Source organism: Boleophthalmus pectinirostris, unplaced genomic scaffold (genome assembly GCF_026225935.1).
Source record: "Boleophthalmus pectinirostris isolate CB_2022bp ecotype Guang Dong unplaced genomic scaffold, ASM2622593v1 HiC_scaffold_4, whole genome shotgun sequence".
In the NCBI taxonomy this organism is placed as follows: domain Eukaryota; kingdom Metazoa; phylum Chordata; class Actinopteri; order Gobiiformes; family Gobiidae; genus Boleophthalmus; species Boleophthalmus pectinirostris.
The window spans coordinates 7,650,688-7,669,072 of NW_026571353.1; the positions used below are offsets into that span (position 1 = coordinate 7,650,688).

General features: G+C 35.5%; 3 protein-coding genes across 4 annotated transcripts in view; all 3 read left to right on the forward strand.

The window, feature by feature from the left end:
* Window positions 1–5,664, forward strand: part of rabl6b (RAB, member RAS oncogene family-like 6b) — a 32,918-nt gene extending 27,254 nt beyond the window's left edge. For both annotated transcript variants that reach the window (XM_055161456.1, XM_055161457.1), the window contains one exon: window positions 249–5,664. In XM_055161456.1, the coding sequence (XP_055017431.1) occupies window positions 249–440 (192 nt within the window). In that variant the 3' untranslated portion in view covers window positions 441–5,664. The remainder of the gene's footprint in view (window positions 1–248) is intronic.
* A 1,075-nt stretch (window positions 5,665–6,739) lies between these two features.
* Window positions 6,740–13,505, forward strand: imp4 (IMP U3 small nucleolar ribonucleoprotein 4). The gene is made up of 9 exons (XM_020927038.2): window positions 6,740–6,848; window positions 7,782–7,890; window positions 7,977–8,060; window positions 8,675–8,784; window positions 8,944–9,076; window positions 9,882–10,036; window positions 12,648–12,742; window positions 13,155–13,228; window positions 13,310–13,505. The coding sequence occupies exons 1-9, from the start codon at window positions 6,846–6,848 to the stop codon at window positions 13,420–13,422; spliced, it is 876 nt and encodes a 291-aa protein (XP_020782697.2). The 5' UTR covers window positions 6,740–6,845; the 3' UTR covers window positions 13,423–13,505.
* A 340-nt stretch (window positions 13,506–13,845) lies between these two features.
* The window catches only part of araf (A-Raf proto-oncogene, serine/threonine kinase), an 18,576-nt gene continuing 14,036 nt past the window's right edge, over window positions 13,846–18,385 (forward strand). The window contains 2 exon segments of the mRNA XM_020927036.2: window positions 13,846–13,891; window positions 17,364–17,548. Coding sequence (XP_020782695.2) covers window positions 17,438–17,548 — 111 coding nt within the window. The 5' untranslated portion in view covers window positions 13,846–13,891; window positions 17,364–17,437.

An 18,385-nucleotide genomic window follows, 5' to 3' on the forward strand; every position in this document is an offset into this window, starting at 1 on the left:
AGGTTGGTATTTCCATAGCTGAAATTGTCCAAATGACTCTGGTGAAAGTGTATGGAGTTTAAAAACAGTGGAGCACTTGACATCACAAGGTGGAAAAAAGTGTTTATTTTTTTGGTTTGAGAGAAGAACTCAGCAGGGTCTGTGTGCTCAAAGAAACAAAACACAAGTACGGTGATGTTTCTGATAAGGAAAACATCACAACATAGATCAGAAAACAGTGTAAAATGGGGCATGTTGTTGTTTTTCAGGAGGACGAGAAAAGCAAGAAGAAACACAAACACAAGAAAAAAGAGAAGGATGAATCCGGAGCCTGCGACGAAAAGGACAAGAAGAAAAAGAAATCCCGGAGTAAGAAATCTGAAGTGGACGAGCTCGAGGACTTTCTGGGTGGGGGAACGGGGGCCGCAAAACACGATGACGGAGACTATGAGGAGCTCTAAAACCAGCTCCAAACATCATCACCGGAGACTTCTTGGATCCACTTATGACTGGTATGTGCATAAAACCGCATCTCCAAGCCATACGCAATACGCAAAAGGCTCAACATCCAGGTAACAGACTACGACCAGACTACGGATTGGGTCTGTGTGCTTTTTGACTACATTTCCCATCATGCACTACAGCCGTCACTTCCATTGCGACCAATAAGGGGTGAAGAGGAAGCCCAAATGTACTGTAGAGAGACTGAAGTTTATGTTTGGGAAAAACACAAGCCCCTTCTAAACTGCTTTTTTAAAATAATGGTTGTACCTATATTGCTGTTGATATCATAACTAGTCTATTGCATTAATTGTGCATTTTTCTTTCTTTCTAAGTGCATTTTTCTATCATCTGTGGCACACATTATTGACTATGTAGTGTAACCCAGTGCAATACAACTAGCTTTCATATATACGTATATCAATATTCAGACCCCAACACTCAAACTGATCATTTTCCTCGTGTAAAACAATGTAAAAATTTTGGGTATGACATGTACCAAAAGGCATAATTTTTATATTTTGAGAGATTTCTTTTATTTAAAGACAGTTTACCTGATTGTTACTGTCTTTTAAAAATGTGTAAAACAGACCTAGTTCATTTTTAACAGTCTGTAGCAGTCTTCACTTATTCCTCACTTACTTTATGCATTCAGAGCGTGTTAATTACTCACTGCGTTGAGTTTATAAGCGCTTTCGTTAACTTTCAGACCAGAGAGGAGTTTTGCCGTCACAGTAATTCTAACAGCTCTTCCAGAAGGATCCAGAGGCGTTCCCAGGCCTGGAGAAACAAGTCCGGTCATCCCTGTTTAGACTCCACGACCCCGACACGGATAAAGTGGAAGAAAATTGATGAACGGAGTAAATCTAACGCCGCATTTCCTGGTTCATGGAAGATAAAACACCTTATAATTAGATACAGACAGCACGCAGATTTTTTATTTTGACCCAAGAGGTGATTTACTGGGGCAAAAGAAATTGTACTTTTGCCCCTTTAACTTAAATTTTTTAAAAGTTCTAATTCAAAAATAATGTGTTAAAGGGACATTACGCTGCATCTAAAATTTTTTGCATATTGACCCCAAAATTTCCATACTTCATAGAATAAATTAGTCTCTATAAATAAGTAAGCCAGAGTAGTTAGCACAGAGGTTGTTGATTCAATCCCCTAAGCATGCACTCCATTTAAGAACTTTACGTCAAGGTACATTTTGAGTTTACAAATTCCTTCCTAAAAGCATTTTAAAAGGGGCTCTGGTTCGGTTGTTGTTTTATTTGATCTACTCCTGTGAGCTGCTGTAAATATACGGTCACATTTAGTCTGAATGTCGTGTGGTGAGAGCATGCACAAAGTGATGACTGAATCCTATGTGTTGTTATTTTCCTTTATTTAAATGGTCAATGGCAGATGTTTGTCCAGTTTTGGTGTCCTGTGTCCAAACAGTACTGAATTACAAATATGTATCTCGTCATAACTGAAATGACATCCATTTAAAGTATATCCAAACTAAGCAGGGATAGTATAAAAATATAATTACTTAAAGGTGTAACTTTTTAGTTGGGAGACTGTCACCTGCATGTTTCTATGAAGATGTCATTGCTCTGCCTGGAATGTTCCACAGCATGACTTTAAACAGCTCTAGCTTACATTTATTCAATTACAAGTGATTTTACTTCTCAAAAATACCATATTTTTCAGACTATAATCGCTCCAAGTCACACCAGCCAAAAAATGAGTAATGAACAAGAAGAAAACATATATAAGTCACACTGGACTATAAGTCGCACTTTTTGAGGGGAATTTATTTTATAAAATCACAGACCAGGAACCAACATTTCATGTTGAAAGACAATTTCTAATAATAACAATAGAACAGAGAACAACAGGCTGTTACGTCACATATGAACACTTCTTCAGATAACTATAACATAAACAACAGAACAAGTTTACCAAACTCTCCATCTCACTCCAAAGCGCCGCTTCCTCTTCTGTGTAGTTGTCGTCAGACTCGGCATCAGTTCCCATTAGAATTATTCCGGCCTTTCTGAATCCCTACAGGGTGGTTTCGGTGTCACTGAAGTTCAGGCTTTGTCCATTCATCCAGTAACTTCCACGAAAGTTACATGGTGCACCCTCCCGATTACCATGAAGCTGTGTTCTCCATCCCCACTTTCCGGCAGTCCCTCACAAGTTTCTCGCTCATTTCAAACTTTCTTTCTGCTGCTTGATTACTGTTTTCAGCTGAATATGGCACTGCTTGCTGCAGGACAGTGGCTCTTTCTGCAGGTGACCTGCAGTTGAGCTCCAAGTGACAGTGGTATAGGAGTAATAGGAGTAGCAGATACTGACACACAAGCCTAGAGCCTCTCGTGGCTGTCAGTGTGAAAATTTTAATATCTAAGTTGCACTGGAGTATAAGTCACAGGAAGTATTCAAACCATGAAAAAAGTGCAACTTATAGTCCGAAAAATATAGTACTTAGAAAAAGAGACATTCTGACTGTAAGCTGGGTTGCCTCTCCGCAGATCTGACCTGTAACTTGGTCCGGTTTGGTCTCCATGAAGATAGAAAGGTTTGTGACTGTGAAACATTCCAGACAAAACAATAACGTCTCCATGGAGAAAAGCGTTTGATGGACGCTCCATCAAAAAAGTTACACAATGCACCTAGTTCATTTTCAAACCCCTCAAAGACCAGTGCGGAGTGACAGTAAAGCTTACAACAACTAGCATGCTAATGTTCACTTCCTTATTATCGCACAATAAAATGATTTCTAACTGGATGCTGATATTACACAGCAGACTTTAACCTCAAGAGCTGCTTATACAAAATATATCTCTACTGGGACAAGACAAGTTTTCCTCAAATACATGGGGGGAAACAGGCCTTTTAAGTAAAGCAATGTTGTTGGTTTTTGAGTCGGGGCATTCCATATTGGCTGAAAGGATAACCATTGTTATATAAATGGCTATATATACTTTGTCTGTACAAAAATACATTTCAGCCTCAGACCCTAGCACTCGTCCATATATTAAATTTGGTTTAATATTCATTGCCTTATTACTTACACAATTTCATATCTATAGCATTTGGTCTCAATGAAGTTAAATTGAGCAAACAGGAAACCAAATTTAAGGAAATGGTTATTAGAAATGCAGAATCACATGTACGTACAGTCTACGATATCAAACCCTCTACTGTCATTCCAAACTGATGTTCATTTAAAGTATGTAAGTTATTCAAAGTTAAACCTAGAAAAACGTGGCTTGTCACCACTCAAATACATTTTAACTATAACTTAAAGGTGCATTGTGTACCTTTTCTGGTGTAGGGTCCGTCTAATGCTTTTTTCCATGGAGATATTATTTCTTTACCTGGAATATTTCCTGGTATGGCATCAAACCTTTCTGTCTTTATGGAGTTCAAACTAAACCAAGTTACCAACCAAAAAGTTACACAGTGCACCTTTTTAAACTGCTGAGTTGTTTCCGATTTAGTTTGGATGTACTTTTTCGACATTTTAAACCCAGTATCTTCCTGTTCTCAGAAAATGCCTTAAAGGAGGTTCAAACGGCGTGTCTCATGAAGCATTAAAAGTGTTCTTAATGTAAACTGTTTTTAACTGTGATGCTCCATAAACAAGTGCGGTGAGATAATTCTTGTATTTTTCAGCACAGTTCCTCACTAACAACTTCTGATCAGTCCAATTGATTTGGTCTTATTTATTTTTAATTGTAAAGAGTTGTTTTTTGTTTTTTTTTGTTGAAAAGGGGACCTGAGTGGTTCTACATCTGCAAAAATTTTCTTATCTTTTTTTTTGTAAAGATGCACCGCGTTATTTTCTGGATCTGGGTCCGTACATCACCTGCTTGTTTCTATGGATATGTCACTGCTCTGTCTGGAATGTTCCACAGATCTACTTTAAACAGATCTACTTTAAACAGATCTACTTTACATTACAAAAGTGGTTTTATAGATCCAAAATATGTAGAAAAACCTGTAACTTGGCCTGGTTTGGTCTCCATGAAGACTTAATGCTATACTGTGAAACATTCCAGACAAAGCAATAGCATCTCTAATGAGTAAAGCATTTAACAGACCCTCCACCAGAAAAGTTACATAATGTAGCTTTAACATCTATAGACTATATATTGTTGATAGACATAGATCAGCTGAAATGCAAATTAAAGACGTTGTACCTGATCTTTACCCATTTAAAAAGTAGAAAAAAAAGAAGTAGTTCTTTTTAAACTGATCTAAAATAAAATATTCCTCACCTTAACACATTTCCAGCATCCTGAGTACCCTGAGTAGGTTTCTGCTAACAACTCGAATTAGAACTAGAAATAAAATATATTAAATGCAGAAAGCAAAGACAACAAATTTGACTTTACTCTGTGTGGAGAAAAAATGGGTACAGCTTCTTTAAATTGTTTGCAAAATGTCCAAAATGTAAAGTATTTCATGAATGTCTAGAAATTTCTTTTTTTTTTTTCTAAAAATTAAAAAAATATATAATGTTGTTGTTGCTGTTGTTTGGATATTCAATGCAAAATTTTCGTATGAAGTTGATTTCCTCCAACAAAACTTTTAACTGACATTTTCCCCAGTGAAACAAATTCACTGGCAAGGGGAGCGCTGTTTCTATGTCTATCACCAGTGACTAGTCTGTTACACCATCTGTACAATACAAAATGGTTGCCAGCTGTGAAACGTTCCACTTCTAAGGATAAATTGTAGGTATTGTATTTTTAGACATGTTTTAAGTAAAAGGACACTTCTTACCATTTTGACTCCCATGAATAAACCCAAAACACTCTTTTTAACAGTTTACAAATTGTGTGTGAAACTATGCAGCATTGGTCCTGTATTTTTGTGTCTTTGTCAGTGACTGAGGATAAATGCTGAAAGTTTCAACCTGACGCATGAGACTCAATGTAAAGTAAGAAAAGAATGTATAGGAAATAAAGAATATACTTGGAGATATTTTAGTCCAAAATGTTGACAAAATTTTTACACTAGTTTCCATGACGGTTAAATTAGACATCGTTTTAGACATTTTGAGCAGGACATTTTGGACTAAACTCTTCATATATTTTTCACCCCATAACATGTCTCATCTTTACACTATGTGTGAGTTTGCCTCTGTTTGTTTTGACCAATAAATACAAACTTATTTCTTCATTTTCAGAGTTCAGTATGTCCATGTTTCTGTGTTTATGTCTGACTGGTCTACTCTGACTTTGAATTGGATAGAATTCAGTAGAGGTGGTAAAGTAGCCAAAAATTGTACTCAAGTAAAAGTAACGTGACTTCAAAATAATATTACTCAAGTAGAAGTACAAAGTAGTTGTCCAGGAAATGACTCAGGTAAGAGTAAAAAAGTATTTGGAAGAACTACCACTGAAGTAACTTAAGAATATGTTGGGAGGTAACATATTTATAAATTTTATGTAATTAGAAGGACAAAACATTACATAATGGACAAAATGTAGTGTTTTCAAATGATAAACAAAACAAAAACAAAAAAAATTGAAAAATTGTAGTCTATCTGAAAGAGTGGTGCAAGAAATACAAATGTTCAAATTGTTTCATGTCATCAACATAAAGCTTTTATCACTTGTAGACTTACCAAAACTTTTACCCAAATAAAACTATTGTTACTTCAATAGATAGCTAGAAAAGTACTTTGAAAAGTGCAATTACTTTAAAAAGGTATTCGAGTAAATGTAACAAAGTACTACCCACCTCTGGAATTCAGTCACAGTTTGGACATAGTGTTTTCAAAATGCATTAAAAACACTACAAACAAAAAGGCATTAATCATCACCCTTCAAATATGTAAAAGTGAACAGAGTTCAGTGCTCAAACAAACAAATATAGGAAGATGCATAAGGAAATTAATGGTTTTGACTTCAGCTTTCGTGATTTTTTTTACTAGTACATTTTCTCATCATAAAGTTTCCAGTTATAAATAAATAAATAAATAAATAAATAGTGACCGTGCTTCTTTCTGCATCTCCAAACAATGCCATGAAATTCAATGATTATTTATAAATGTATGTAATTAAATAGCTTACATTTATTGAATAAGCATAAAATAAGAAAAGATAAAATGCAAAAATAAAATATATATATATATATATATATATATATATATATATATATATATATATATATATATATATATATATATATATATATACATACATACACATATACATACATACATACATAAATAAAGCGACTGCCCTTCCGAGTAAAACGCGCGTTCATTGGTTCCGCTGCAACCAATCAGAGAAGCCGTAGTTCATTCCTCTTCCTGTGTCCATGTGAGAATCTGCTACATCCAGCTATAAGCAATCATGGTGAGTTAAATATACATTTTACCGTTTTTTCTGTTGGTTTTGACATCGTGTTCCTTTGTGCGGGATTGAACTTTGATGGCGTACTCGAAATTCAAAGTTTCAATCATGTTTGATTGTTGTCAGCGGCGTTTTTGCTAATGTTTATTGGGGAATCATATGGGAGTCCAAGTAAACACGCAAGATTGTTACACCTCTATTTTTAATTATTGTCCTTCTAATCTAATCGTCCTGTAAGCTTTAGTCGTGACATGTGTTTTTTCTCTTTGCAAACATCTTGGATATTTTTATCACTTTATTTATTTGTATATAAGGACAAATCAAAGAAAAATTTTAGCCATGATTGAATAGTGTTTTTTTCTTTCTTCTTCTTCTTCCTCTATTCTATTCTAATATAAGTAAAAATGTACTGATTTTAATACAGATATGTGCTTTTTAACTTAGGTCATTGCTACGTAATGTCTAACTGACTAAACAAAAAATGACTAAACTAATAAATTAAAAATAAAAAAACACCAAAATCATTACCGTTGTGATCAGCCCAACATGACAAATAAGTCAAATTGCCTACTTAACTTTGTTTTTCACTTTAAAGGTGTATTGTGTAACTTTTCTGATGCAGGGTCCGTCAAATGCTTTTCTCCAAGGAAATGTCATTGCAGCCCCGCTCACAGTCAGAATTCCTGTTTTTCTAGGTATTTTTGAGCTATGAAACTACCTGTAATTTTTATAATGTAAGGTAGAGCTGTTTCATGTCATACTGTAGAACATTCCAGGAAGAGCAATGACATATCTATGGAAATAACCAAGTGATGGCCCTCCAAACAAACAAACCATAAAATTACACAGTGCACCTTTTTAAATATTAAAATTCAACTCTCTTCAAATTCTATGTTTTGAGTTAAGATTCGTATTTCTATGTATTTGTGTGTGCAGCTTCGTCGAGAGGCTAGACTGAGGAAAGAATACCTGTTCAGGAAAGCCCAGGAAGACCGTCTCCGGACTATAGAAGAGAAGAAGCAGAAGCTGAAAGGAGCACTTGATGGTACAGCATTTCCACTGTTCCACTTAACACTTTTTAACACAGAATTATTGCACATGACTTACTGACAAAAACATGTGTTGTTGCAGAAAACCGTCTTCTTCCCACTGAGGTCCGCAAAGATGCTCTGCAGCTACAGAAACTGCTGGAGTATGACGATGAAGGAGCAGAAGGCAAGTCTCATTTCTGTGGAGTAAAAGTACTCAAAAGTATATTTAATTTCAAATAAAGGTTTAAACAAGGATACATAATTACAAAAAGTAAGGTGGGGTTGTTAAGTATGGGGTTGTGAGTATGTAGATATCAGTGGTGTAGTGCAGTACATGTAAAAGACAAACTCAAATGTGCAAGACAGCATTGAAAATTAAATTAGATACCTTTTTTTTGCCCCTGAATAACTGTTAAAGGTTGGCCTGAAAAAAATCATAGTTAAAGAAAATATAGATTAGTAACTTTTCAACCAAGAGGTGTTATAGATCAGTTGGAGACAGGTTTTTGTCGTCTTTTTGCTGACAATTTTGTCTCCTTAATAATTACATGCTTTCCTTTTGAGAAGTTCCAACAATTATAAAAATATGTCAACTATTTATATGTAATTATGAATATGACTCCATGTTGTACTTCACTCTGCAGTAAATGATGCCTCATGTAACCAATGACCACTAGAGGGTTACACAATGTCTAATAAGTAACACCCTGGTTATGTGTTACAGCATAGGTCTTGATGTACTATTTTTATTTAATTGACAATAGTTAATAATAGGTAATTATTTTTAACATTGCGCAGGTGTCAGCTCACACATGGATGATGAGTATAAATGGGCAGGAGTGGAAGATCCCAAAGTCATGGTCACTACATCCAGAGACCCCAGCTCAAGACTCAAAATGTTCGCCAAGGTCAGAATCTTACTGTAAAGTTTGTGGTGATGTTTGTGTTAACTAACAACTAACAGTCCAGTTCTCCAGATGTACTTCATGAAGATTTTAGGATTAGAGGGTTGGTCCTCCTCACATGCATCGAGAGAATAGATGGTAAAATGCTTTTGTCTGTTACAGGAGGTGAAGCTAATGTTTCCAGGTGCCCAGAGAATGAACAGAGGAAACCATGAGATCACCTCTCTGGTCAGAGCTTGCAAAGCCAACAATGTCACAGACCTAGTGATCGTACATGAGACCAGAGGACAGCCAGGTGAGCTGCTTTTTCCTCATAATGTCTGGTGTGTGACCAGCTCATACTGTAACTGATTCAATATACCCGTATTTTTTTTACATGTATAATGTTTTGATTTCCCCTTGGCGTGCTAAGTAATACGTGCATCAGATTACTTTACTTTGGCTGTCTGACTGTATAACAAGAGTGCATAACAAGAAAAGTATTAATTATATCTAGATCTATTTTTCCACAACAGAGTTTGAACAAATAAAGTACTAATTATTACTGAATGTTTTAACTACCTCATTATCACGTGCCATATACAGTACTATGTTCCCTATACAGTATTTTTTATTAACAGGGGTCTGCCTCACTGCTGCCTTTTTAAATTGGCCATATTCAAATGCATTTAATGTGTTTTTTTTAATTGATTGTATGTGTGACTCTTTTTTTTTTTTTTTTTTCTCAAATGCACTTTATACCTGTTTTTACTTGAACATCCCAGAGCGCTGCACAAGAATTCCTGTGTGTATAGACTTATGTGTGTCTTGAAATCTTGAATATGTAGCAGTTAAATACAAAGCAAATCTTGTTATTAAAATGTATTTGAGAATTATTGTGATTTGCATGTTGCATTGCATTGATGTTCAGTTTGAAAAAGTAATGTTACTCAGGTTCAGAAATAGGCTTTACGAACTCTTATCTGACCTACATCCATTTTTTATTTAAAGCTCCACATATTCCTAAAAAATCATATCACTGCCACTTAAAAAACTTACTTTGAAATGTTTGATTATAAGTTGTGTTCTAAAATGGGGTACTTTTGTCCGGCCTCTCACAGATGGGCTGGTTGTGTGCCACTTGCCGTTCGGCCCCACAGCGTATTTCACACTGTACAACGTGGTGATGAGACACGATGTTCCCGACATAGGCACCATGTCCGAGGCCTATCCACACCTCATCTTCCACAACTTCACATCGCGGCTCGGCAAAAGGGTGAGGACCACTGACGTCCCTCTCTCATAAGGGACAAGATCATGTTAACTGAGTCCATTCATATTCAACTTGCTTGTTTTTATATAGATTGAATTCACATTCTAAATTTAAACACATTTCATAATGTCACATGGTGGACTAGGCCCTGTATAACTTTAAAGGTGGATTATGTAACTTGGTTGGGGGCCCATCACCTGCTTGTTACTATGGATTTGTCACTCTTTTGCCTGAAATGTTCCACAGTATGACATTAAACAGCTCTACCTTTACTTATTTATTCAATTACGGGTGGTTTTATAGCTCAAAAATACAGGCATTGTGACTGCGAGCAGGGTCACCTCTCCACAGATCTGACCTGTAACTTGGTCTGGTTTGGTTTCCATGGCAATAGAAAGATTGAATACCATACTGTGAAACATTCCAGACAAAGCAATAACTTCTCCATGGAGAAAAGCATTAGACGGACTAAGGGAGTGTGGGGAAGCTGGCCAAAGTGGTCAAAATAGGAGGCAGATGACACAAAAAAGGTGTCTTTACGCAGACAAAATTTATTTTAAAAACAGACTTCTGGAGTTTACCAACAAAAGTACAAATAGACAAAAAATAAGTAACTCAAAGCAAAAACGCCAAACACCTACACAGAAATCTCTCCTTAATTGATGACACCTGCTTTGCTTTTATACCTCGCCCAGCAGGAAATACCTCCCCCCAGGTGAGTATCTAGGTAACTCCCAAAGCAAAGCAAGTCCCCTTTCAAAATAAAAATGTTTAACATAAACTAATGTGAATTTAAAATGAGACAAAGGCCCCACTTTGTCACTGGGAGATTTACTGCTATTGAAAGATATATTCAGTCATATAGACCATTAGGGCTGTAGTTGACTAGAAAAATTCTTGTTCAACAAAAGACATGTCCTGCCGATTGATTGGTCAACTAAAAAGTGGGCATGACAAAATCTTTCAAAAATATTACATATCTCTATGTATCTGACAACTGCATTGGAGTTTGTGCAAAAACAACTATTTTTGCAGAATGAAGTACTAAAATAGGTATTTATATTAAGACAGATAAAGAATCCTGAGTTTAATCTGCTTTTTTACATATTATTACCAAAAAAGACCAAATCCTCAGATAACTCACTCTCTAATCTCTCCATTGTTCTGTTTTCCACTATAAATTCTGATCTAAATAAAATTAGTTGACAAATTTTGGCTGTAAAACTGTAAACTGTCAAATTGTATTAATAATGCTGTTTGGGGACTGGGGGTCAGTATTTAAAGAGGACACATTTTAATTGATAATATGAATGAGAATTCTGCAGTTTAACTTCATGAGAGGTGAGGAATATGTAAAGTCACCTAATATTTTTTGGTATTTCCTGAGTTTGTATCTTGCATCTCTGTATTCGTTACTCCGCTTCCCCCTGACACTCTGTTTTATTGGCTGTTGCCATGGTGATGTTTTACTGTTATGATGACCAAGCATCCCAGAATCACAATGACACCACACGAGGAGCTCAACGGTGTAAAAATCACATAAGAAGTTGTTAGAGGAAAATGGTGTCCTCAAAGGCTTACTGTGTAACTTGTTGGGGGTTCATCACCTGCTTGATTCTATGAATATGTCATTGCTCTGTCTGGAATGGTCACAGATGGTTTTATAGCTCAAAAGTACCTAGAGAAACAGGCACTCTGATTGTGAGTGGGGTTGCCTCTCCATAGATTTGACCTGTAACTTGTTCTGGCTTGGTCTCCATAATGAAAGAAAGGTTTAATACCATACTGTGAAACATTCCAGACAAAACAATAACATCTCCATGGAGAAAAGAATCTGACAGACCCTCCACCAGAAAAGTTACATGAGCACCTTTCATCAGGCAAATTATCCTGTAGTGTGAGGCGGGCTTCAGGCTCCATCAGCCGATTAATTGACTAAACGACTAAAGGACTAGAGCCCTATAATCCACATGTTGAACCTTTATTATTTATTAGGGATTGGCTCCTCAAACTTGCCATATTAATTTTATGGCTTAAAGTCCTTTCAACTGACAACAAACACATCTTGGTTTGAATAATGGCACTACTTTATAAAGTCATTGTCAAAAAGTATTTCCTTTTTGTTTATTTTCACTGCCAGAGATGACACTCAACTTTGTGCCAGTTTTTGTTTTGTTTTATGTAGACTGGTCCAGCCCAGTAATTACAGAGATATTAACCATAAATCAGGTTAACAAATCTGCCATCTGACATTTAAAAAGCAATCCTTAAGTGACCTCCTATTAACAATATTAATTATATTCTTTGAGGATATGTTTAACCTTGATCTCTAATCTTTTTACAATTGTATGAAAACTCAAAAGACACAATAGAATTTCATTTGACCAGTCAACTGCTAAAATAATCATTAGTTACCGCCCTATTAGCCACAAGGACCTTACACCATAGACTCAATCACACCAAAATCTGCATATTAATAATGGTCATTGTGCCTGCCCCCATCTCAGTTAAACAGTGTGCCAGTGTGAGTAGTCATGTCATCTGAAACCCTGTGATTCTCCTACACTGCTGCGTGTTGTGTTGTTGTGGCACTAATCCTTAATTCTGCTCGTAGGTTTCGAATATCCTCAAGTATCTGTTTCCAGTTCCCAAAGAGGACAGCCGGCGTGTCATCACATTTGCAAATCAGGAGGACTACATCTCCTTCAGGTCTGACTTGAAAGAATGTCACTTTTTATTGTACTGAACATACAAGATATAAAAAACATGATAAAGTTTTCATTTTATAAGTTATGCAATATGGTGACTTTGAATATTACTTTTCACTGATGGAGTGACAGCATCAATCAATCATTTATTTTGGGCTTTGTTGTTCAGTTCCTTTTCACACATTACTGTCATGGCAGTCAACTTGACATTACAATACTGACAACAAAAATTTCCTGTACAATTTGTACACGTACAATAATGACAACAACATAAAAATGCTTGAAAGGGAGTGAGAACTTTTGACAAGCCAACAGTTTCTTATTATATTTAGGCATATGTAATTACATGTTAGTTGAATACAATGTGCTCTTACCTGTACTAAAACATGCTTTCAATATAAAAAATATTCTAGGCATCACACGTATAAGAAAACAGACCACAAGAATGTAGAGCTGACAGAAGTTGGGCCGAGGTTTGAAATGAAATGTAAGTATGAGACTATTTATTTATAAAATTTTAAGACATGTTCATTTCTAAAATAATGAAACCATTTTTGGCATGCTTTAGTGTACATGATCAAACTGGGGACCCTGGAAAACGAAAGCACGGCAGATGTGGAGTGGCGACATCATGCATACACTCACACCTCAAAGAAAAAAAGATTTCTCAGTGTGGAATAAATGTTATTTAATGTGTCACCCATAATACAACTTAACAGTAGTGTATTTCAATGGTATTTGTAATAAAAACAAAGGTCATATCATTTACTGTGTCATTTTTTTTGTTTTCTAATGAGTAGTAGTAGTAGCAGGCGCATTTCACAAGTTGTAATACTGGTACTATAACAGTTATACTTGGTTTATAATAAATTGACAACTAAATCCAGTTATTCAATTATTCAAACAGTCTATTCTAAAATATGGTTCTCACTATAATGAATGTGATCATGAAAAAGTGTAAACGTTGAGGTACATGCCCTTTTTCTCGCGTTTCCCACCCTCCCAGTATTACTCTGGTCTTGGCCAATCGCAGAGCGCCTCCTGGGGACCCAGCCAATCACGACGCAGGGTTTCTGATAGTGTTCCGCTTTCTCTGAAGTTCTTGACAGATTCGACTTCAGATTGAGAGTATTCAAGATGGCTGACACAGGTAAGAGTTTCTTAAAACTGCTCAAATACTGTTTAGCCGCGCCTATACTTGTTGTTTTAAAGATGGAGTCTTACCGGTTATTGCGCTATAATATGAAGAAAATGTAAGCAATCCGATCGCTGTTCTAGATTTTAGGGAGGCAGCAAAAGTAGCGCTGGTAAACCCCGAGTTGGCTAGCGTTAGCTCTAGCTCCAACGGGACTCGTTAAACTCCAGGCATTTCGTCCGAGTTGGTGCGATCAAGCGTCGCTCTGGATCATAGATTGCATAAAGAATTTATATTTACAGTCTATGCTCTGAATACTGGGCTACTATATATTTTTTAACATTCACATTAGTTTTAGCCAGGTTTTAGCAATATAATTTAGTGTAGTGGTTAAACTGGTAAATGTCATCTTTGGCTATTCGTTTTTTTTGAAGAATTTAGAGATAACCTTACACATGTTTTAACAAAAAAAAAAAGTAGAAATCTAGAAAATATGAGTTTATTGATAACCCCCCTATGGATTCTTGTGCTGTAGTATTACATTGAATTCCATGTAAAGACTGAGCATTACAGGTTTTAGATTAATGCCTTGATTATAGATCATTTATTGTGCATATAAAGCAGAAAATATTTTCTAAACCAAGCCCTTATTTTACTGCCGATGCCAAATTACTATTACAGCTATGATGCAGTAGTTTTTATTGACATGTTGAGACGACTTAAGCCCCGCCCCGTGCGAAATGCCTAGAGTTTCGAGAGAGGCTTCGGAGAGTGCACCGAGCTAGCGCCGAGTTGGCTACATAATCTCTGTCAGGCGTGCTGTTCTTAGATAAACAACTCCAACACGTTTGATTTACCAGGGATGGGTCTAGAAATGAGGAATACTATACGTTTAGGTCCATTAAAGCAATGTAAACTTCTACAAACGAACTTAGTCAGGACTGTCATATATTTAAACATGATCTCTAAAGTCTAATAGTACGTGTTCAGTAGCTTGCTTGTAGCTTGCAGACAATTTTTGAAGTTTATAAGTTGTAATTGTGCTTTGGGTAATGCATGGTTTGGTTCGGAACGATGTTAAAGTATTTCTATAGACGTCTTTCTATAGACTTATACTATTAGTCTATTTAGAAGTTGTAGTTCTTTCCCATGCAGGATATGGTGGGCTAAATGTGAGCTTGCTTACGTGACGCTATTTGAGCTGAATGTGCTTAAAAAAATAAGTCAAAATCTTTAATTTAAAATATTTGATTAGGAAAAATAACTGTCCCCATACGAATTATTGTCATACTTTTATTAGTACGATTTCCGTGCAAGGAATACATTTGCGTCTAATCTGTTATCTAGTTTGGGAACATCTTTCTTAACACGACTTCCCAAGAAATTTGTTAAACGTTTACATTTCAGTTTTTGGTGAGTCACTTTCAGTTCAATATTGTGTGTGTTGCTGTACCCCAAATGACAGCCCAAAACACGCATGCGCAGAAGAAGAAACACAAATTGTGCAGTGACAAAATTCCCTGCAGTTGTCAGCACGTATCTTATAACACAGAAATCAACATGAATGCATAATATAGCATAGCACTTTTACATTAAATTAGCCATATCAATACTATTTATAACTCATGAAGAACATTTCAAATTAGTTCAAACCTAATAAAGGTACAATATTACAAAAAATGACACACAGCCATGTATAATGTTGATATCTCCTTAAAAACATACTGTACCTGGAGTTGTGTTTTGTTTCTTTCACACATATTTGAGTAACCCGTTATTATTAGTCTGTCTACATCTCCAAAGCTCAAAATGCTTTGTTACACCTTGTGATGTCATGAAGGGATAGTTAACAGCTACCGTTTGCCTTTTGTTTAGTAGAGATTACCAATTCCAGGGCTGAAATACATCCAAATGATTAGTGTGAAGGTTTATGGAGTTTAAAAACAAAGTGGAGCCCCTCCTTTATTTCCACATGACATCACAAGGTGGAAAAGAGTGTTTTCAGTTTGAGAGAAGAACTCAGCCTAAATACAGTGCGCAGAGTTTGTGTGTTAAAAGTGTGAGTGAAACAAAACGCAACTCTGGGTGTGTTTTTGATGAAGAAACATTATAACATAGAAAATCTGAAAATAGCATAACATGGGCCCTTTAATTCTGGCACTTTGTTTTAAGTTTTCTCTTTTCTTTCAATAATGACTGGTCTATCTGCAAATGTATCCACTCTGGTCCACCTTTATTTGCATAACACATTTATTATCAACACATAATCTCCAAAGTATGATTATAATGTAGGGTTGTCAAAAGTAGCCAATTGGAAATCAGTCTATTATTAGAAACTAGATAATATAGATACTAAAAAGTCACATTCCCAGGACGGAATTGAACTTTTCCTGAATAGCTTTAGAATGATAATCAGAAAAGTATAAGAGCACATAGACATGACATGATAATATGAAATAAAAGTACTATTATTTAATGTTGAAAATCACAGTTTATTGTCTAAATAGAAAGTGTTTTATTATCATTGTATATCAGAATCAAGTAGGTATGTAACAATATCTAAATTTCTTGGTATAATATTTTCACGATACACATCTCACCGTACAATATTTATTATGATATTTTGTAGAGGCTAACAAAATTGTGACTATACTACTTTTTACTTTAAATTGTCTTGACAAGCCTCTGGTTCTTTCACAAACCAAAGAGTTAAGACTTAAAAGTACTTAAGTTATTTCATCATGTAAATTGGACTGAAAAAGAGCAAAGGTCTATGTAGTTCCCTCTGTTTCTTTTAGCTGTTGCTGCATCATAACAATGAATTTAAGCAAAGAGACTTGAGATATATTGTGATGACCCACAATATTACTGAGAGACTTTTATGATATCACAACATTTCTATTGTTGTTACATCCCTAATATCAAGTCTATTCCTTAGCAGTAGTAGTTTAAAACGATAGTATCATAATAACACTATAAAAACACTGTATTATCATGACACTGTCTGTACCTTTTTATTATTGTACTAAACTGTTTTGATTAGGGAATATTTCAACATTCTTTGCTCATTTAGTCATTTTTATTGCTACACACATTTAAAATTTTGTGTACATTTTATTAAAGGTGCACTGTGTAATTTTTGGTTGGGGGTCTGTCATCTTCTTGTTTCTATGGAGATGTCATTGCTTTGCCTTGAATGTTCCACAGTATGACATTAAACAGACCTACCTTACATTTATTTAATTACAAGTGTTTTTATAGAAAAATAGAAAAACAGGTATTCTGACTGTAAGCGGGCTCTCCCCTGATCTGCCCTTTAACTTGGTCTGGTTTGGTCTCCATGAAGATAGAAAGGTTTAATACCATACTGTGAAACATTTCAGACAAAACAATAACATCCTCATGAAGTAAAGCATTCGATGGGCTCACCAGAAAAGTTACTCAATTCACCTTTAAAACACTCTTTTCATTTTTTTTCTCATGGCAGCTTCGAGGTAAAGGGCCCTCTCTGAATTTCCTCATCTGTGTTGAGGCTGGTGTGTGATAAGTGCTGCTGTCACCATGTCCTCCACCTCCTCCTGCTACTCCTCCTCGGGGGAAACCAGCCCAGAGGATGTGCCCCGCGGAGGGGGTACAATTCGAGTCTACCTCCCCAACAAGCAGAGAACAGTGGTAAGTCTCTTCATTAGGGCTGTACGGTACACTTTAGTGCATTTGACAGGTTTTTGTGTGTGTGTGTGTTTTTTTTTCCCTAATGATTACTTGGTTTGGTGGGATTGTACCTGTGGCAATATATAGGGATGCACTGATGCAATACTAGTATTGGAAATCGGAAATTTTTGATGGATCGGATATCGGTTACAAGATATCGGTTCAGTCGATGTCACATTTAGGTCTGTAAATTGGTGTAATAAAAAGATGTATTGGACAATGTAAAACATCTGTAATATTTTTTCAAAGTTGTTCTGTTGTTACATGAAATGATAAATAACAGTTACAAATTGGGGTGGCCAAAACGATTGAAATATCGATATATCATATAGTTTAATTTGATGATGCAGTATTGATATTGTAGACTGCTGTATTGATATATTGGCAAGGGTATTTTTTGGTAAATTTTACAAAACTATGTTTTGTGAAAAGCTACAGCTGTGTTGCTTGTTTGGAGAAAGTAAACTTAATGCAATACATTGTCATTGTTTTGATGAGTAATTTTTTCATTTTATTTAATTTTATTATATTTTTTACTTTGTATTGAAAAACGTATCATATTGTATCATATCGTATCATATCGTATCAACAACTTCTTCATGATACCGAGCCGTAGTTACAAAACAAAATTTGATATGTTTTTTTGTACTATGCACTGTTATGTTTAAAGGAAATAATGTTTTCAGTCTCTGATCTGGTACCGGTTGATAACGGATATCGACAAAGTACTTAAAGCCAAAGATGAAGATAGAAAGGTTTAATGCTTTAATGCTTTAATGTTTTAATGTTTAATACTGT

Coding starts and splice junctions, on each gene's coding strand:
- imp4 (XM_020927038.2), top strand. Junction 8,785..8,943: donor GACTCAAAATGTTCGCCAAG/GTCAGAATCTTA, acceptor TGTCTGTTACAG/GAGGTGAAGCTAATGTTTCC. Junction 10,037..12,647: donor CATCGCGGCTCGGCAAAAGG/GTGAGGACCACT, acceptor TTCTGCTCGTAG/GTTTCGAATATCCTCAAGTA.